We start from the raw sequence: 20,678 nt of genomic DNA, 5'->3' as shown, positions 1-20,678 counted from the left end.
CCTTCTGGTCACTAAGGACAATTTAGCATGGCCAATCCACCTAACCTGCACCTAACCTGTGGGAGGAAACCGGAGCACCCGGAGGAAACCCACGCACACACGGGGAGAACGTGCAGACTCCGCACAGGCAGTGACCAAAGCCGGGAATCGAACCTGGGACACTGGCGCTGTGAAGCCACAGTGTTAGGCACTGTGCTACCGTGCTGCCCATTATCATTGAGTATGAATTTTTGATGGGCTAGGGGAATTGAGGGATATGGGGATCATGCCAGAAAGTGGAGTTCATAGAATCATAGAATCACTACAGTGCTGAAGGAGGCCATTGGGCCCATTGATTCTGCACTAACCCTCTGAAAGAGCGCCCTATCTAGGTCCACGCCTCCACCCTATCCCAGTAACCCCACCTATCCTTCTTTGGACAATAAGGGGCAATTTAGCATGGCCAATTCACCTGAAAGTACAGCCATGATGTTATTGAATGGCGGGGTAGGCTCGAAGGGCTGAATGGCCTGTTTCCGCTCCGATTTCTTATGGTTATGTTTTTATGTGAACCCAATTATGGACCAAATATTGGTGCAAAAAAAGAGGGCTTGACAGAGGTGGTGGGGGAAGATTCATAAATGTCGGTCTCCAGGCATTCCTCCTGCCCTTTCAGCTAACACACCCGAAGAGGGCATTGGGAACCATGGACTGCCACTGGATTGGTACTTGGCAACATACTGCAGTGGTTTGCCGCTGCCTTCTGGCGTTGGGCAGACCACTCTTACCGCCTGCCGTGTACTGGAAGGACCCCCCCGCCGTGTACTGGAAGGACCCCCCCCCCCTTATGAACTCACCTTCTGTGGCCGTTAATTCCTGACGTGGGACTTGAACCTGGCGTTTCCAGCCCTACGATGAGAGAGAAAGGAGGGGGGGATGGGAGAAACACACAAGGAGTTTTGCTATGAGTGAAATGGAGATGGCAGGAAGTTAGCAGTGGATTTGCACAGCACTTAAGGAATGGAAACAGAAAGCAAAGCTGTAAGGACGAGAGGCTGCATATGGGGCGGCAGCAGGCTTCAGTCAGTCCAGCACAACTGTGGAGAGCTGGGCTTCTCTCAAACCCTGGCAGGGCAGAAGAAGGTCTGGCAGGGCAGTGTTGGCAACCTCACTCCATCTCCCTCGGGCGAGGGGGGGATTCGTTAATGGGCTGCCCTATCCTGCTTCCTTTCCCAAACGGACAGAGGATCACAGATGTCAGTACAATTGCAGGGCTCACTTCTCAGCAGAACAAAACCCTGTCTGCTCGCATTACAACTGGGATGCAGAGGCAGTGGAGAGGGTGCGGTGAAGCTTTACAAAGAAGATGCTCGGCGTGTGTGGGGAGACGAGCCAGGGAAGGATTGAAAAGAGACTTTCCTCACGGTGCCGAGGACCCGCGTTTGCTCGCCGCCCTGGGTCATTCTTCGTGTGGAGTTTGCACATTCTCCCCGTGTCTGCGTGGGTCTCACCCCCACAACCCAAAGATGTGCAGGGTAGGTGGATTGGCCACGCTAAATTGCCCCTCAATTGGAAAAAAAATAATTGGGTACTCTAAATTTATAAAAAAAGAGTCAACCACATTGCTGTGGTTCTGGAGTCACATATAGGCCAAACCGGGTAAGGACGGCTGCTCTGATTCCTCATTCACGTTTCAGCACTAAACAGGACCCCCAGCAAGATAAAACATGCACTTTCACTACAAAGGTACAAGAATAAGCTTTTCAGAATAAATTGAACATGAGGTGAATGGGGAAAGCTCAAATTTGTTCAATTAATTGTAACAATATGTATGGGAAATAAAGAGTTAACAATTTCATGTACATACTTCTTACCACCAGAGGGTGATCAAGAGCAGTCATATATAAATATGTGAGGTCCCTTGACTCGGGGAAGATGTTCAGGCGTGAGAGAGATTAGTTGCATATTTGAGAGTTCTGTAGTTAGAGATATCGCATAGTTAGTCCCCACAACCCAAAGATGTGCAGGGTAGGTGGATTGGTCACGCTAAATTGCCCCTTAATTGGAATTTCCTTTTTACCTAGGAATACGGTTGAATCCTATTTAAGTAGTGTTAATAAATCAGCTTTGTTAATTTATTTAGCTTGATGCTCTTTGTTCAACACGACGCATTCAAGGCATCCAGACAAACAAAACAAAGAACATCACATTAATGTGGCATTCATTTCCCAACAGTTTCGCTGAATACTAATGCTTTTTTTTATTCGTTCATGGGACGTGGGCAGCGGCAGGCTGTGCCAGCATTTATTGCCCATCCCTAATTGCCCTTCAGGGGGCAGTTAGGAGTCACATGTAGGCCAGACCAGGTAAGGACGGCAGATTTCCTTCCCTGAAGGGCATTAGTGAACCAGATGGGTTTTTACGACAATCGGCAATAGTTTCATGGTCAGTGTTTAAGACTTTTTTAAATTCCAGATTTTTATTGAATTCAAATATCACCATCTGCTGTGGCGAGATTTGAACCCTGGTCCCCAGAGCATTACTCTGAGCCCCTGGTTTATTAGTCCAGTGGCAATACCACTGTGTCACTGCCTCCCCTAAACTTGCTTATTATAGAGCTGTAGATGCTCATTCACTGAGGTTGTTCGTAGATCTTTAAACACTAAGGGAATCGAGGGATACAAGGAGGAAAGTAGGTATGAGGCAGAAGATAAGACAATCCAGTAATTACATGTTACCAACATTTTTATTCCAAATCAATTTAGTAAACTGAATTTAAATTACAGCAGCATTGGGATTTGAACTCAGAGCACCATAGAATTTACAGTGCAGGAGGAGGCCATTCGGCCCATCGAGTCTGCACCGGCTCTTGGAAAGAGCACCCTACCCAAGGTCAACACCACCCACCCTATCCCCATTACCATTATGTCGCTGTTCCCTCCAAACCTGTTTCTCCCCATTCTACTCTCTTAACCTCACACCGTGTTGCCCAAATGGGTTCAAGGTTATGTTGATGAGATGATGTGGTTGACGGTGATGTAAGCATGACATCAATAGTCAGATGACCAATAGGTTCCAAAGGAGCATAGCGCAGGACAGTCTGTGTCCTGGAAACTCTGTGCTGACCCTGAGGTCTTTGTAAGAAGGTCTTAATAAATAGTTCCATGAAAAATTATATACCGGGTGGGGCGGCACGGTGGCGCAGTGGTTAGCACTGCTGCCTCACGGTGGTGAGGACCCGGGTTCGATCCCAGCTCTGAATCACTGTCCGTGTGGAGTTTGCACATTCTCCCCGTGTCTGCGTGGGTTTCGCCCCCACAACCCAAAGATGTGCAGGGTAGGTGGATCGGTCACGCTAAATTGTCCTTTAATTGGAATTTCTTTTTAAACTATATACCGATTAGTGCACGTCTCTCACAGAATAAGCATCCATTGACTCCATCTACACCTCCCGCTGCCTGGGGAAAGCGGGCAGCATAACCAAAGACCCCTCCCACCCGGCTTACTCACTCTTCCAACTTCTTCCATCGGGCAGAAGATACAAAAGTCTGAGAACACGCACGAACAGACTCAAAAACAGCTTCTTCCCCACTGTTACCAGACTCCTAAACGACCCTCTTATGGACTGACCTAATTAACACTACACCCTGTATGCTTCACCCGATGCCGGTGTATTGCAGTTACATCGTGGACCTTGTGTTGCCCTATTATGTAGTTTCTTTTATTTCCTTTTCTTCCCATGTACTTAATGATCTGTTGAGCTGCTCGCAGAAAAATACTTTTCACTGTACCTCGGTACACGTGACAATAGACAAATCCAGTCCAATCCAAAACCTCATCAAGTTATGTTGAGACAATGAAACAAGGTGACGGTTAGAAACAGCAACAGCTAGTGAAGTACTTTAGAAGTATTGTCATAACTGCAATGAATTGGAGACTCCTACATACTGAGGGAAGAAGCGAGTTGGTGACTTCTGGATCAGGTGATCAGTGTCAACGTCGCTCAGCAATTTCACAGATAAAATGATCCTGATAATGACCGACAACAGCTAAAAGCAAGCTTTACCAGAATAGACTCGATGATAGGATTCCCAGTTCCGTTGAAGTGAGAGCGCCACAATGTGCTTCACTTGTCACATTTTATCTTGCAGAAGCAGCCACAAGGGACGACATGAACAATTACATCAGTCAGTACTACAGTGAACCCAGCAGCGGTGAGTACAAAACATCCCCTCATCCAGCCCCACCACAGCCTCCTCTATCCAACAGAAATACTGACCTGATTTCCCCGATGAAACGGAATCAAAAGATGGGTAGCAAAAGTCAAATTTAGGAAGGTCTGTGCCACATATCAACAGATAGAATGGACCTCCGGCAGTGGACCATTCAGCCCCTCCAGCCTGTTCCAGAAATTCCAATCACCTGAATGGACCTCATCATCCAGGTCACTTATTTATGATGCAGGATCCCAGCTATTAAAGGATCGAATCCTCAAAACACTGGTAGAAATTCTGGAATGAAGAACTTGTCATATGAGGAATATTTGAGGACTCTGGGTCTGTACTTGGTGGAGTTTAGAAGGAGGAGAGGGAATCATTGAAAATTACAGGACACTGCGAGGCCTGGATAGAGTGGACCTGGAGAGGATGTTTCCACTTGTAGGAAAAACTAGAACCAGAGGGCACAATCTCAGACTAAAGGGACGATCCTTTAAAACAGAGATGAGGAGGAATTTCTTCAGCCAGAGGGTGGTGAACCTGTGGAACTCTTTGCCGCAGAAGACTGTGGAGGCCAATTCACTGAGTGTCTTTAAGACAGAGATAAATAGGTTCTTGATTAATAAGGGGATCTGGGGTTATGGGTAGACGGCAGGACAATGGGGATGAGAAAATATCAGCCATGATTGAATGGCGGAGCAGACTCGATGGGCCGAGTGGCCTAATTCTGCTCCTATGTCTAATGGTCTTATGGCCCTTAGTGTCTAGAAAAGGTTAAGTGGGGTTACGGAGATAGAGTGGAGGTGTGGGGATAGGGTGAAGGTGTGGGCTTAGGTAGAGTACTCTTTGCAAGGGCCATTGAAGACTCGATGGGCCAAATGGCCTCCTTCTGCACTGTAAATTCTATGAAATTACAAAACCCAGTTCTGACAATTAACCAGTGGGTTTGTAATAACGATGGTCCTATTGATTAGAAAAGGCCCCAAATGAACTCTGTGCCTGTACCGTGTTGGCGGTTGTATTAACACAGTTAAGTACCAGTACATTGACTAATGGTACAATTTTTTGGATTGAATTAATCACAAATTATCAATATATATATATTATGGAAATATATATTTCCAGATCTCATTTCCCCACATTGTAGTTCTGGGTGTTTTCTCATCTGAAGTATACGGGTGTTTGGCCAAGTTTTTTAACGAGGGACTGGGGAAATGGTACCACCCACATTATACTGGAGAGTCACACGATAGTGGACTGAGTGCAGTAGTAATCTAGAAGAAGAATTGGAGAAGCTGGGACTATTGTCCTTGGAGAAGAGAGGATCAAGAGGAGATTTGATAGAGGTGTTCAAAATCATGAGGGAGTCTGGATAGAGTAGAGAAGGAGAAACTGTTCCCATTGGTGGAAGGATCAAGAACAAGATGCCACAGATTTAAGATGATTGGTGAACGAAGCAATGGGGACACGAGGAGGAACCTTCTCACACAGGGAGCGGTTAAGATCTGGAATGTGCTGCCTGAGAGTGTGGTGGAGGCAGGTTCAACAGAGGCTTTCACAAGAAAGATCTACAGGTCACGTTACGTCCGAAAGGCAGCGCGATGTGACCGGTAGATGCCATGAGAACCGTCTTCCGGGATCTAGCCGTCTTGCCACGCCTCGCGATATCTAAAGCGATCTCGCGAAACGTCGCGATGTGAATCCTGCCCATTATAGGCAGGATCACTGACTGGCAAATCTGCCTATCAGAGTGAGACAGCTAGTCTCACTCTAATATGCATTCCCTAGATCTAACCAAGGTGTGGGACCTAACCCCCTCGCCTTGGAGACCGTGGGTGAGCTCTGTTCAGTGCTGGTCTCCACTAACAGGGACCAGATGGAACGGCATTCGTGGGGGTCTCCCAGGGGATCAGATGCCCCCAGGTGCATACCCTCTGTGCAGGGTGGCACCATGGCAGAGTCACCTGGGTGTCAGCCTGGTACTGCCAAGGTGCCCAGGTGCCACTGGTGGGGAAACTTCCAGTCTGGTGATGCAAAGCTGCCTTTTTCTTGCAACGGGGATCGAGCGCGGGGGAGGCCGAGGACCCCTTATGGGTGAGTTGGGGCTTGTGGGTGGTTCGGGGGTCACATCGGAGGGTCGAGAAATCGGGACAGCATTTAAAAGTGGCGTCCCGATCTCTCCCTGCACTGAGGAGTTCCGGCAAGATGAGCTCCTCAGTGTAGAAAATAGGGCTAAGTGCGGCCTCAGTCACACATTCCCCACTAAGGTCCCCGATCTACCCACATGGCCGTTCAATAGCATGGTGTATCTCAGCGTTCCGAGCGCCAGGAAACACACCGCTAAACGCACTACGGGGCTCTGTTCGGGTAGATCACATCCTATATCAGTATCTGAATTGGAAACTTTTCAGGGGTAGGGGGAAAAGGTGGGGAGGTGAGACGAGATGAACTGTTCTTGCAGAGACCCAGCATGGAAATGATGGGCCGAATAGCCTCCTTTGGCCCAGCAACCGTTCTAGGATTCTATTAGATGGGGAGTGGAGGGGAAGGCTTTAGGAAGAGTTTAGTCTGGACACTGTGGCCATTGTGCTGTGGGGCAGGCTTGATGTTTCAGCTGGACTTTTCCGATCCTTCGTTATCAAGGATTGATCGAATCAGAGAACGGTTACAATGCAGAAGGAGGCCATTGGGCCCATCCAGAACATGCCAGCTGACTAGGAGAGGAATTTAGCTGGTACCAGTGCCCTGCTCTTGCCATGTGACTCTGCAAATTAGTTGTTTATCAATTCCTTTTTGAGCCACAGTTGAATCTACCTGCACCCTTCCAGGTGGCACCCACTGTGGCCGCGTAGAGAAAGCTTTTCCTCATGTCGCCTTTAGAGCTTCAAATACATGTCCCCTTGTACTTGATCCTTCCACCAATGGGAACGGTTTCTCCCTATCTCTTAATTTTGAAAAGCTCGGTCAAATCTCCTCTCAATCTTTCTTCTCTAATGATACCACCTCCAACCTCTCCAATCTGTCCAAGGACCCGAAGCCCATATTGTGTTCTTTGCTGACTTCACTAACGGGCTTCCAAACACCCATTGAGTTATCTGATAAATGGAGTCCCACCATCTCCGGAGAGGAGATAGTGGACGGACTCAGTGATCCCATCCTCGAACCGGGCAGGCTCTCAGTGTTCCAAGGCTCTGCCGCTGGAACCAAAAAGGCCGGACTCAACACCGAGCATCTGGGACCCTTCACACTTAACCATAGCTGATCCTGCAGGTCAACGACCCAACTGGCGGACAACCTGCTTACATTTCTGCCTCGAGGATCTGCATGTTTTAACTGGTCCACCTCCTAACAGTTCCAAAACCTCACGCTCACTAACCTGCGCCTGAGCAATGCAAGTCCCGATAACATGAAAGTCTACACTTAGCAGTGGGCAAACATCAATTCTACAGCAGATCTATATCTCGGCAAGGAAACTCTTAAAAGTCATGACAGGTTTCCGTACACGTTGAAAGGGAAACTAAAAGAAAGACTTGCATTTATATAGCGCCTTTCGTGGCCTCAGGGCAACGCAAACGCTTTACAGCCAATGGAGTACTTTCGAATTGCGGTCATGTACTGTTGCAGTGTAGGAGCTCTGGCAGCCACCTTGTGCACAGTAAGATCCCACTGATAGCAATGTGACAATGTCCAGATCATCTGTCTGGAGATTGAGAAATAAATACGAAGCCAGGACAACAGGAAGAAATGATCTTCTCTTTGGCAAAACAGTACCACAGGATTTTCGAGGTCCACCTGAGAGGGCAGACAGAGCCTCTTATCTGAAAGACACACTCCCTCTGAGTGTGAGGGAGTGTGGCACTCCCTCAATTTTGCGCTCACGTCCCTGGAGGCGAGATCCAACCAGCAAATCTTGGACGCGGAGACAAAAGAGTCCCCATCCAAGCCACAACTAACAAAAGCAAAATCGTAATGCAGAGCGCAAAACCTTTTCCACCATCAAGCGATGATCATTTCTCTACTAATTCACAACTATCGCTCCTTCGTGTCCATCATGAGGTATTACAGAAATGGTTAATGGCATAAAAAGTGGCCAAGGTTTGTACAAAAGCCCCGTGTCAATGAGCACAAACTATATCCTGTAGTTCGTGGCAGCTGGGAACGTGAAGAAGACGGGGAGAAATCTGAAGTGGGAAAAGGCCATACTAACCTTCAAAGCCCAGGGGCGGGATTCTCCGTCCCTCCAGTCCCGTTTTCCAGCATGGCGCGCCACCGCCGGCAGCGGGATTCTCCGTTCCCGCAGCCAGCCAATGGGGTCTCCCATTGTGGTCACCTCACGCTGTCGGGAAACCTGGACGCGCTGCCGGCGAAACGGAGGATCCCGTCATCGGAGACTCCCGCAGCATCGCGTCCAGTGTCCGTGACGGATCATCCGTCTGTCGGCTCCTAAAACCAACAGTACATGTTGTTCCCCTAATCTAGAGCAAGTTCCTTTCCTTGAAAAGCTACCAAATGGTATCATTAACATCTCTCTGGTCCTGAACAGCTATCGATCCAGTACCTTTACATAAGTGTCAGTAACCCAAAACAAGCATCTTCTCTGGAAGGTGTACAATAGGCTGATTTGGAGGCTGTAATATAATCTCTGGATTCAAATGACAGTTATAGACTTTCTGCTCGCATATTCTGACAATGCCTGGATCCCTTGATTAGATTACTGCTATGTAATCACTTTCAGGTATCTATTATTCTATATATAAATCATCTGAGTTGTTTGATTAGATTACTGCTTTTTTCAATTGCTCTCAGCATCTATTACTCTATGTTGATGCAGCAAGTAATCGCCACAGTATTACATGATTCAGTTGTAGCCCTCTAAGCTCTGAATCAGAAGGTTATGGATTCAAGTCGCACCTCTTAGACTTGAGCGCAAAACTCGGGGTAGTATTGAGGGTTGCTGCACTGTCAGAGGTGTTGGGCTGGAATCTCCGATTTCCAGGCTATGTCTGGAGGATCCTCTCTCCGGTGAGGGGCTAGCAGCCGTGCCACGTAAAACTCCCGGCCTCCACGAAATAAACGGTCGGAGAAATGCCCCCCCCGGCTAGCGGCATGCCCCCCCGACACAGTTGGCAGCCGCTACACCGGGTTCCCGTCCACACGTCCCCCACGCCGTCGGGAACTCGGCCCATCGGGGCCAGAGCATCGGGGGAGGGCCTTCAGGTGACGTCCTGAGGCCGCATTTTGGAGGGGGCGGAGCATCAGAAAACAGGCTCCGCCCCTGATTCCGTCGTAAAAATGGATTCTCCGCCCAATCGGCGATTACGAAATAGGCAGCGTGAAACAGAGAATCCCACCCATCATCTTTTGGAAGGGATGTTAAACTGAAGCTTTGTCTGCTCTCTCAAGTGGACAGAAAATATCCTGTGGCACTATTTGGAAGAAAAACAGGGGTGAAAGGATATACTTGACATAGAGAGAGAGTGCAGCGGAGGTTCAAGAGGCTGACACCGGGGTCGGTGGAACTGTCCTATGAGGAGAGATTGGGTCCACGGGGCCTGAATTCACTGGAGTTTAGGAGGATGAGAGGAGATCTGATTGAAACGTACAAATTTCTAACAGGGCCGGACAGACCAGATGGAGGGAGAATGTTTTCCCTGGTTGGGGAATCCTGAACCAGGGCCACAGTCTCAGGATACAGGGTAGGCCATTTAGGACTCGGATGAGGAAAGACTTCTTCACTGAAAGATTAATGAGCCTGTGGAATCCTGTACCATAGAAAGATATGGAGCCAAGTCACTGAATGTATTCAAGATGTTTTAGATGTTAATGGTTTCAAGGGTTGTGGGGAGAAAGCGGGGAGATGATCGAGGATCACATTGAACGGCGGAGCAGGCCCGAAGGGCTGGATGGCCTCCTCCTGATCCTAATTTCTGTGTTGGCCAATATCTTTCCCTCGGTGAGCGTCACCCAAGGGGTTCTCTGCTCGTGGGATCTTCCTGTGCTCAACCTGTCTGCCTGGTTTCCCTAGATTACAACAGTGACTCGACTTCAGGAGTCCTTCACTGGGCTTTGGGGCATCTTGGGGGTCATGAGGGGTGCTATAGAAATGCAGGTCTTTCCTGGCGCACTCACGCTTCAGGAAGGTAATCATATTGCAAAGCCAAAACTGCCTTTTATCAATGTTAAATTTGGAGTTTGGCTTTCGAACCCTGAGTGGGTGGCAGAGAGAAGCAAAGTGGGAGTCCCTCTTCCAAGTGGTTTTGCATTGCTTCTTCCAATGTTAGATTGAGTACTGGCTATTTGATGATGCATTTACACCATCATTTGAAGTTTAGTGTAATGTCATGATGTATCACAACTGTTGCATTATAAGTGACATTTTTGTGCCAATGACTCTATTTCCCTTAGAGATGGGAATTCCAGAAGGTGCCTCCCATGTCATCACAACAGCTGCCATCGATGTCCACCTTCCCAGTGTCCTTCACAATGCATCATCTGACCTATTAACAGTGGAGACGCCGGCAAAGCTCGAGAGGGCCAGCAGTTCGGCGAGTGAGAACTCGGGGAGTGCCTCCAGATCGATAGATAGTACCACCACACAAGCCCAAACCCTCAGCAGCCAAACCCTGGGCTCCTCCACGGACTGCAGCACCACCAGGGAGGGCTCGTCCGAAAGCTACCTGTTGGAAAGGCCTGAGATTCAGCAGCACAGCATCACGGAGCCGGTAGTGCCCAAGGACTCGAGTGTGGTGGTGCAGGAACTCCTGTCCACATTGTCGGAGGAGAAATGTCTGACTCAGAAAGGCCTGGACCCAGTAAACCTCAAGCTGCCTAGTCCACCTGGGTCGACTAATGCCAGCCCAGAGCTAGGACATAGAGTTAACATTTATAACAAGAAGAACCAAGACAATCTCTGCGTCTATCCAACAACGCCGGTCATCCAGATCCAGGGCAACGATATCACACTGGAGGAAAAGTACAGATTCCTGGAGCCTATAGAATCGTCAGTGAAGAGGCTGCCGGAGTCTTAGTCCTCGTTTTCTCAGGGCAGCACTCCCCTATTTATCAGGCGATGGGAGTTCTTCTCAACCTGGGTGGACGTGGATCCATCAACGGATAAAATTCAGGAAATGCAGCTCGAGTGAATCCCACGTCGGGTTGTTGTAACGAATGTCTTGCCATCGGCGCTGTCTCAAACACTGAGTAGGTGCAACACATTATGATGGACAATGAACTTTGGTTTTATTTTGAATGTCTTTTCTTTCCTTTGTATTGTTTGTCTTAAAGTGCTGAACCATGACAGCTGTGGAAGAACGAGCTGGGAGGGGTCACACTCAACAGACGCAGCGGAAAGTACACGAGCGCTGACAGACCACAATGAATGTATTTGTAGTGAAATGAAGTAAGCTTGGCCGCATTGTTGGGTTTCAGTGAGTCTAGCAAACCTGTTTCTGCCGATGGCGATGTGACTGGTACTTAAGCCTATAAATAGAGGGTAGGGTCGCATAATGGTACTGCCGCTGAGCTAGTAATCCAGAGGCCCAGACTGATATCCCAGAAACGCGAGTTCATGTCCCATCGGGGCAGCAGGGGGAAATTTAAATTCAATGAATTAATAAATCTGGAATTTATTGAAATACTAGTCTCATTAATCATGATTGCAAAGCTACCAGATTTTTTGCAATATCCCACCTGTTCCCCCTTCAGGGGGTGGGGGAGGGGGGGGATCTGACACCCTTACCTGGTCTGGACTACAGACTCTGGCTCCATAGAAATGTGGTTGCCCTCTGGAATGCCCACTCGGTTATCAGGGACTCACCACCACCTTTACAAGGGCAGTCGGGGAGGGCAATAAATGTTTGGCGACACCCACATCCTCGGAATTAATTTTAAAATTTTCCGCATTGTGACATCAACATGATGCTCAACACATTTGCGTGAACGTTACTCCTCTGATTTTTTAATAAGGCGATGTCCCACCACTGCCCCAGCTAGCAATGAAAGCTTCACACGAAAGCGTTGAGGTTTAACATCAAGAACAATAATATTCCAGGGGCGGTACGGTGGCGCAGTGGTTAGCACTGCAGCTTCACAGCGCTGAGGTCCCAGGTTCGATCCCTGCTCTGGGTCACTGTCCGTGTGGAGTTTGCACATTCTCCCCGTGTCTGCGTGAGTTTCACCCCCACAAACCAAAGATGTGCAGGTTAGATGGATTGGCCATGCTAAATTGCCCCTTAATTGGAAAAAAAAAGAATTGGGTGCTCTAAATTTCTTTTAAAATACCCTATGGTTTGAAGCTTAAATATTCTGCCTTGTTACAGATGTTGGCGTGAGTTCAAAATTAAAGATTGGAAAATTAAGATTTCAGCAACGCAGGAGGCCAGAAATAAAGGGAGAGATTATATAATTTGGGCCAAACAGAACTTGTCCTCTGCTCCCAGACTGTGTTGCTTTGAGATTTTCATAAATCATTTATTTTTCTTGTCTTAAAAACCAAAATATTGGGTGGTGGAGGGGGAGTGATGTGTGAGCAAGAATGGATGCAAGCACAAATTCCTTTGCTCAAGTTGATCAGATTTCACGATGACTGACCCCTGGGACGGCAGGATTGTCGTATGAGGAGAGATTGGGTCGGCTGGGCTGTATTCAGTGGAATTTAGAAGCACATGAGGGGGTCTCATTGAAACGTATAGAATTCGGACAGGCCGGACCGACTGGATTCAGAGATATTGTTTCCTCTGGCTGGGAGGGTGGGGGGTCAGAACAAAGGGTCACAGCCTCAGGATACAGGATAGGCCATTTAGGACTGAGGTGAGGAGAAACTTACTCACTCAGTGGTGGTGAACCTGTGGCATTCTCGACCACAGAAGGCTACGGAGACCAAGCCACTGAATATATTTAAGAAGGAATTAGATAGATTTCGAGACTCTAAAGCAGTGTTTTACAATTTTTTTTCCGGGGACCCATTTTTAACCAACCGGCCAACCTTCGGGACCCAACCTGGCCGACCTTCGCGACCCACGCCGGCCGACCTTCGCGATCCACCATTTTCTCTTACCTTGTTTGTTGCTGACAAAAATGGTTTTGGGTCCCTTTGGCCCCCCGAACCTGAAAAAAAAAAAGGCTGCGACCATATAAAAAAAAATGTGGCCACACTGCGCATGCGTGCCTGATCATCGGTGCGCATGAGCATAGTTTTGCGCATGCGCACCGATGATCGGGCACGCATGCGCAGTGTGGCCGAATTTCTTTTATCTGTTCCTGGCCATTTTGAAGGCCACTCGCAGCCGGCATTATTAGAAGCCGGCTGCTGTGGCGGTTGCGCGCAGATTTGCGAGATCGGGAGCGCCACGGCGGACGGATCCGCAATCCTCCCAACACCCGCCCGCGACCCACCCACGGGTCGCGCCCCTGAGTTTGACAATGCCTGCTCTAAAAGTGTCAAGTGGCATGGGGAAGGCATGGGGGTGTGGTATTGCGATAGAGGATCAGCCATGCTGGTAACGAACGCTGGAACAGGTTCAAAGGGCCGAATGGCCCACTCCTGTTCCTATTTTCCATGTTTCTATATCTCTTCAGATCAAAGGATTGGCAAATTCCAGCAGTGAACAATTTTTCAGTATTGAGAGGACATCGTTTTGAATGGGCTTTGAGCTTTCTTCATAAGGCCACTTGTAGGATCTATCCTTCAATCTGCTCTGATTTGAGTTTAATCAAGTTCGACGATGACTTCATTGGCTCTCTGCAGGTACCTGAGCAAAAATAGCTTTCCAAGAAAAAGTCTGAATTTCCAGGCACTGTGCCACCTGCAAGATAATTCTGCCAATAATTAGTTGCTATTTAAATACTGACTCGCAATGTTTTAACACTCTTAACGCAGCAGTGCCAACATATGATCACAAAATTACACAGACATGATTGAGTCACTTTAAAAGAGTCCATAGTCTTGATACTTTCAGTTAGGATTGTATTCGCTGGAGTTCAGAAGAATGAGGGAGATGGGATCTCATAGAAACCTATCAAATGGACAGGGAAGATGCAGGAAGGATGTTCCCGATGGTGGGGGTGTCCAGAACCAGGGGTCACAGTCTGAGGAGGCGGGGGGGTGACTATTTAGGACAGAGATGAGAAATTCCTTCGCCCAGAGAGAGGTGAATTTGTGGAATTCGTCACAACAGAAAATAGTTGAGGCCAAAACATTGTGGGTGGGATTCTCTGTCGGCCGGATCCTACGTTTCGCCTGGCAGCGCACTCACGCCTGCGGATTTCCCGTCGGGAAACCCCATTGGCCGGCTGCCGGGACAGAGAATCCCGCAGCTGGTGGGGGCGCACCGCATGGGAAAACGGGTGCTGCGGGATGGAGAATCCCGCCCGGTCAAGCTGGAGTTCGAACCAGTGACATTTTCTCAGAAAGCACAGCTACGTGGCCATGGGATGAGAATAGGGTTAGGCTTGCGGCCAGAATCGCAAAATGTTACAGTGCAGAAGGAGGACATTTGGTCCACTGTGTCTGCACTGGCTCTCCAAACGGGCATCCTGACTTAATGCCGCTGCATTGTTTCTATTCAAATATTCATCAAAAGCCGCCTTGACTGCCTCGACCACACTTCCAGGCCGCGCATTCCAGATCCACCCCACTCACTGTGGTCAGGTGCGGAAAGGAAGGGAGGGGAGTGGATGGGGTGAGGAGTGGATGGGGTGAGGAGTGGATGGGTTGAGGAGTGGATGGTGAGGAGTGGATGGTGAGGAGTGGATGGTGAGGAGTGGATGGGGAGGAGTGGATGGGGAGGAGTGGATGGGGAGGAGCGGATGGGGAGGAGCGGATGGGGAGGAGCGGATGGGGAGGAGCGGATGGGGAGGAGCGGATGGGGAGGAGCGGATGGGGAGGAGCGGATGGGGAGGAGCGGATGGGGAGGAGCGGATGGGGAGGAGCGGATGGGGAGGAGCGGATGGGGAGGAGCGGATGGGGAGGAGCGGATGGTGAGGAGCGGATGGTGAGGAGCGGATGGTGAGGAGCGGATGGTGAGGAGCGGATGGTGAGGAGCGGATGGTGAAGAGAGGTTGGGGAAGAGCGGGTGGGGAAGAGCGGGTGGGGAAGAGCGGGTGGGGAAGAGCGGGTGGGGAAGAGCGGGTGGGGAGGAGCGGGTGGGGAGGAGCGGGTGGGGAGGAGCGGGTGGGGAGGAGCGGGTGGGGAGGAGCGGGTGGGGAGGAGCGGGTGGGGAGGAGCGGGTGGGGAGGAGCGGGTGGGGAGGAGCGGGTGGGGAGGAGCGGGTGGGGAGGAGCGGGTGGGGAGGAGCGGGTGGGGAGGAGCGGGTGGGGAGGAGCGGGTGGGGAGGAGCGGGTGGGGAGGAGCGGGTGGGGAGGAGCGGGTGGGGAGGAGCGGGTGGGGAGGAGCGGGTGGGGAGGAGCGGGTGGGGAGGAGCGGGTGGGGAGGAGCGGGTGGGGAGGAGCGGGTGGGGAGGAGCGGGTGGGGAGGAGCGGGTGGTGAGGAGCGGGTGGTGAGGAGCGGGTGGTGAGGAGCGGGTGGTGAGGAGCGGGTGGTGAGGAGCGGGTGGTGAGGAGCGGGTGGTGAGGAGCGGGTGGTGAGGAGCGGGTGGTGAGGAGCGGGTGGTGAGGAGCGGGTGGTGAGGAGCGGGTGGTGAGGAGCGGGTGGTGAGGAGCGGGTGGTGAGGAGCGGGTGGTGAGGAGCGGGTGGTGAGGAGCGGGTGGTGAGGAGCGGGTGGTGAGGAGCGGGTGGTGAGGAGCGGGTGGTGAGGAGCGGGTGGTGAGGAGCGGGTGGTGAGGAGCGGGTGGTGAGGAGCGGGTGGTGAGGAGCGGGTGGTGAGGAGCGGGTGGTGAGGAGCGGGTGGTGAGGAGCGGGTGGTGAGGAGCGGGTGGTGAGGAGCGGGTGGTGAGGAGCGGGTGGTGAGGAGCGGGTGGTGAGGAGCGGGTGGGTGGTTTTTGGGATGTGCTGAATAAGAGAACATTGGGGGAAAATACATTCATTGAAAGAAACATCAATAGTAAAGATAATATTTTTTTTTAATTTGGAAAAGTACATCTTTGATGTCTCGCAGCTCTAGACATAAACTGAGAGATAGTCTGAGAGGGTGAATAATAAAAATCACACTGTCTCGTTAAAAGGAAGTTCAATTAATGGACATGAAGGGGAAGAGTGTTTGAATTATGTATACCATCCGCTGAACACTAAGCTCAATAGTTCTCTGGGGACAATGCTGATGCGATAGGGAGGAGGAAAATACAGTGCATTTAAACACGGGCAGGACGAGGAGCAGTATGCTAAGGACTGTTCCCAGCACGGCTTCACTGCTACCTAGTTGCATTGTTCTCCAATTGTCAAAGAGCTGTTATCAAGGTGATTTAATTGTGGGAACATTGATGAACCTGCATGTGAACTAAAATGCAGTACACCCAGCCCTGCGTTTGAAACTCTGAAATGCTTCATTTATAAGATCGAAATTCTGTAATTAAAAAAAGGAATTTATATTGCAATGAGCAACTGTGGATAATATTATTAAATCTCTTTTTTAAAAAAGTCAACCTTTTTAATTGATTAAAGCAATTTTGTCAATTCTCTTTCTGTTTCTTTCGGTCTCCACTTTCATGACATACGTTGACATAAAGCTTGCAATGTCCCTCCAGACCCTCACCAAGTAACGATTCTTCAGCTAAGAGCTAGCAAGCAAACATCAGACTATTTGACGGTAGCACAGTGGTTAGCACTGTTGCTTCACAGCGCCAGGGTCCCAGGTTCAATTCCCGGCTTGGGTCACTGTCTGCGGAGTCTGCACGTTCTCCCTGTGTCTGCGTGGGTTTCCTCCGGGTGCTCCAGTTTCCTCCCACAAGTCCCGGAAGACATGCTTGTTGGGTGAATTGGACATTCTGAATTCTCCCTCAGTGTATCCGAACAGGCATCGGAGTGTGGCGACTAGGGGATTTTCGCAGTAACTTCATTGCAGTGTTAATGCAAGCCTGCTTGTGACACTAATAAAGATTATTATTATCACAGCTAAACCTAATCCTATTCTCAATCGATGTCCAGCCTTTCTGGCCAGAATTAATGGCTAGTGATCAAGGATTGGAATCCTGGTGATTTTTCGCCTGTAGTCCTGAGTACATATTATATACACCACAGAACCAAGATGTTCGGCCCAGTCAGCTTATGCTGTACTTAACCCAATTGCTTCTCCCACAAATGTCCTCTTAGCTAGTCACTGATTACAACCATCTCCATTTTGACAATGCTTTAAATATAGAAAACATACCAAGTTATTTGAAGGAGTCACACCAGCCAAGGATGGATTAATTAAGTAAGAGTTGTGGCAGAAGTGTTTTCAAAGAGGGCCTTGCGAGAGGAGAAGGAGATGAAGACGCCGAAGGTTTAAGGCGTGGATTCCAGAGAGTGGAACCTCGCTAGCTAAAGGCATGACCTTGAAAAGAGGGAAGGTGATAACACAGAAGGATGGAAACAAGGACATGGAACACAAACAGATGAGGGTGGGTTGGGTTGTAGGGCTGGAGGAGGTTATTGGATAGGGAGCGATGGAGTTTTGGAGGGATTTTGGAACTTGCCGCACCTCTTGCAAAGCTGTGCCAATGCAGCTACAACACTGGCATCTACCCACAGTGTGGAAAATTGCCCAGGTGTGCCCTGTTCCCAAAACAAAAGTGATGGAAAGGGTCATCAACAGTTCTATCAAGCAAAACTTGTTTAGGAATAACCTGCTCGCTGATACTCAGATTGGGCTTCGCAAGGGTTATTCAGCTCCTGACCTCATTACAGCCTTGGTTCAAACATGGACAAAAGAGCTGACACTGAGGTGAGGTGAGAGTCCCTGTCTTTGACATCAAGGCAGCATTTGACCAAGTATAAAATTAGGGGAACACCCTCCGCTGGTCAGAGTCATACCTAACGCAAAGGAAGATGGTTGTGGCGGTTGTTCAAGGTCAATCATCTCAGCTCCAGGACATTCCTCAGGGTAGTGTCCTAGGACCAACCATCTTCAGCTGCTTCATCAATGACCTCCCTTCCATCATAAGATCAGAAGTGGGGATGTTCATTGATGACTGCACCATTCGCAACTTCTCAGATATTCATTATGTCCATGTCCAAATATTATAAGACCTGGACAATATTCAGACCTGGCTGACAAGTGGCAAGTAACATTTGCGCCACACAAGTGCCAAACAATGACCATCACCAATAAGAGAAAATCTAACCATTGTTGCTCTTTAACATTCAATGGCATTACCATTGCTGAATCTCCCAATATCAACAATCTTTGACCACAAACTGAACTGGACCAGCCACATAAATATTGTGGCTATAAGAGGAGATGAAAGACTGGTAATCTAGTGGCAAATATCTCATCTCCTGACTCCCCAAAGCCTGTTCACCATCTACTAGGAGTGTGATGGAATACTCTCCACTTGCCTGGATGAGTGCAGCTTCCAACAACTCTCAAGAAGCTCAACACCATCTTGGATAAAGCAACCCCCTTGATTGGCATCCCTTCCACAAACATTCATTCCCCCCACCACGAAAGCACAGTAGCAGCCGTCTGTACCATCTACAAGATGGACTGCAGGAACTCATCAAGGCTTCTTCGGAAGCACCTTCCAAACCCATGTCCACTACCATCTAGAAGGACAAAGGAACTTGACTCATGTGAACACCATCACCTGGAGGTAACACTCCAAGTCACACGCTATCCTGCCCGAGAAATATATCGCTGTCGCTGGGTCAAAATCCCTCCCTGACAGCACTGTGGGCGTACCTACAACACAGGGACTGCAGTGGTTCAAGAAGGCAGCTCACCACCACCTTCTAGAGGACAATTAGGGATGGGTAATAAATGCTGACCTAGCCAGCAACGGCCACATCCTGTGAATGAATACAGACAAAATTTAAACCCAAGGAGAAGAGGAAGGGAGCTGATACAATCAATCTCAAATTGAGCCAAATTAGACACTTTACAAGAGACAGCTGAACCATCCATTACTTTCCTCGTTCACTGCCAAACCTCTGATGAGAATGTCCAAAACCACGTACTGCTTATGGTAATGGAAGGGCCACTCAAGGGTACTTCACTGGGGAGACTGATAAACATCCACAAGCTTTTGGGTTTGAGGTTCATTGAGAAATGAAACACTTACCTCTGGAAAATAATGTTCATTATCCAAGAAGATCCTTTCCTTGGTGCTCTGTTGTTAAACAAAACTGACATTAATCATTCAACACTTCATTCCAAATTGCCCAAACAATAATGACTGCTTGTGTTAATAAGAAATTTAGCAGAACACTGTCATTAGAGTCTGGCGTCCAGTTTTGGCTGCATGGGAGGCACTTTTACTCCGAGTGAGAAGGTTCAAGCCCCACTCCAGAGATTTGGACTGCGAACGTTGCACAAAATGTTAACCTGAGGCCCGTTCTGCCTCTCAAGTAAGACAAAACCTTTATAAGAGGAAGGAGGTACAATTTACCTAGTATCCTGGCCAATATTTATCCGACAACCAATATTACCGAGAAGAGATTAAGTTATTAACATGGCTGCGGTTTGGTTGGAGCTCACATGGCACCTATCACCCCAAACCTGAATGTCGACCCAGTCTTGCTGTGTGCAAGGCTCAGAACACTGCAGTGGAGAATGGTACTGAACACAGTGTAATCAACAGCAACCATCCCCAAGTGCTGACCTCATTTTGAGGGAAGGTCATTGATGAAGCAATTAAAGATGGTTGGTCCTCAGGTACGGAACCCTTACAGTGATGCCCTGTGGCTGAGATGATTGGCATTCAACAACCCATTTTCCTTTATGTTAGGTATGACTCCAGTCGAGGGCGGCGTGGTGGCGCAGTGGTTAGCACCGCTGCCTCATGGCGCCTCGGACCCGGGATCGATCCCAGCCCCGGGTGGAGATTACACATTCTCCCCGTATCTGCGTGGGTCTCACCCCCACAACCCAAAAGATGTGCTGGGTAGGTGCATTGGCCTTGTTAAATTGCTCCTTAATTAGAAAAAAAGAAAAGAATTGGGTACTCTACATTTTTGAAAAAGGTATGATTCCAGCCATAGGAGAGTTTTTTCCCCCCTTGATTCCCACTCACGCCATTTTTGCCAGGGCTTCTTTAAAACCTGGGTCAAATGCTGCCTTGGTGTGAAGAGCAGTCCGTACTCACCTGACCCTCTTCATGTTTGGACCAAGGCTACCATGAGGTCAAGAGCTGACTGGTCCTGGTGGAACCCAAACTGCACGTCAGTGATCGGATTATTGCTGAGTAAGTGCTGCTTGATAGCTCTATAGACAAGATTTGCTGAAGATTGAGTGTAGACTGATGAGGCAGTAATTGGTCGAGTTGGATTTGTGGATGGAAAGAAAAAGAAAGAAATTATCTTTATTGTCACAAGTAGGCTTACATTAACACTGCAGTGAAGTTACTGTGAAAAACCCCAAGTCGCCACATTCCGGCGCCTGTTCAGGTACA

General features: G+C 49.1%; 1 protein-coding gene across 2 annotated transcripts in view; it reads left to right on the top strand.

Annotated features, from left to right (window-relative positions):
• Positions 1-13,338, top strand: part of tmem266 (transmembrane protein 266) — a 171,114-nt gene extending 157,776 nt beyond the window's left edge. For both annotated transcript variants that reach the window (XM_072492794.1, XM_072492792.1), the window contains exons 11-12: positions 4,131-4,193; positions 10,602-13,338. In XM_072492794.1, the coding sequence (XP_072348895.1) occupies positions 4,131-4,193; positions 10,602-11,224 (686 nt within the window). In that variant the 3' untranslated portion in view covers positions 11,225-13,338. The remainder of the gene's footprint in view (positions 1-4,130; positions 4,194-10,601) is intronic.
• Positions 13,339-20,678: the final 7,340 nt, after the last annotated feature.

This window comes from Scyliorhinus torazame, chromosome 30 (genome assembly GCF_047496885.1).
Source record: "Scyliorhinus torazame isolate Kashiwa2021f chromosome 30, sScyTor2.1, whole genome shotgun sequence".
Classification (NCBI taxonomy): Eukaryota; Metazoa; Chordata; class Chondrichthyes; order Carcharhiniformes; family Scyliorhinidae; genus Scyliorhinus; species Scyliorhinus torazame.
This window is presented reverse-complemented; position numbering and strand designations above follow the sequence as displayed.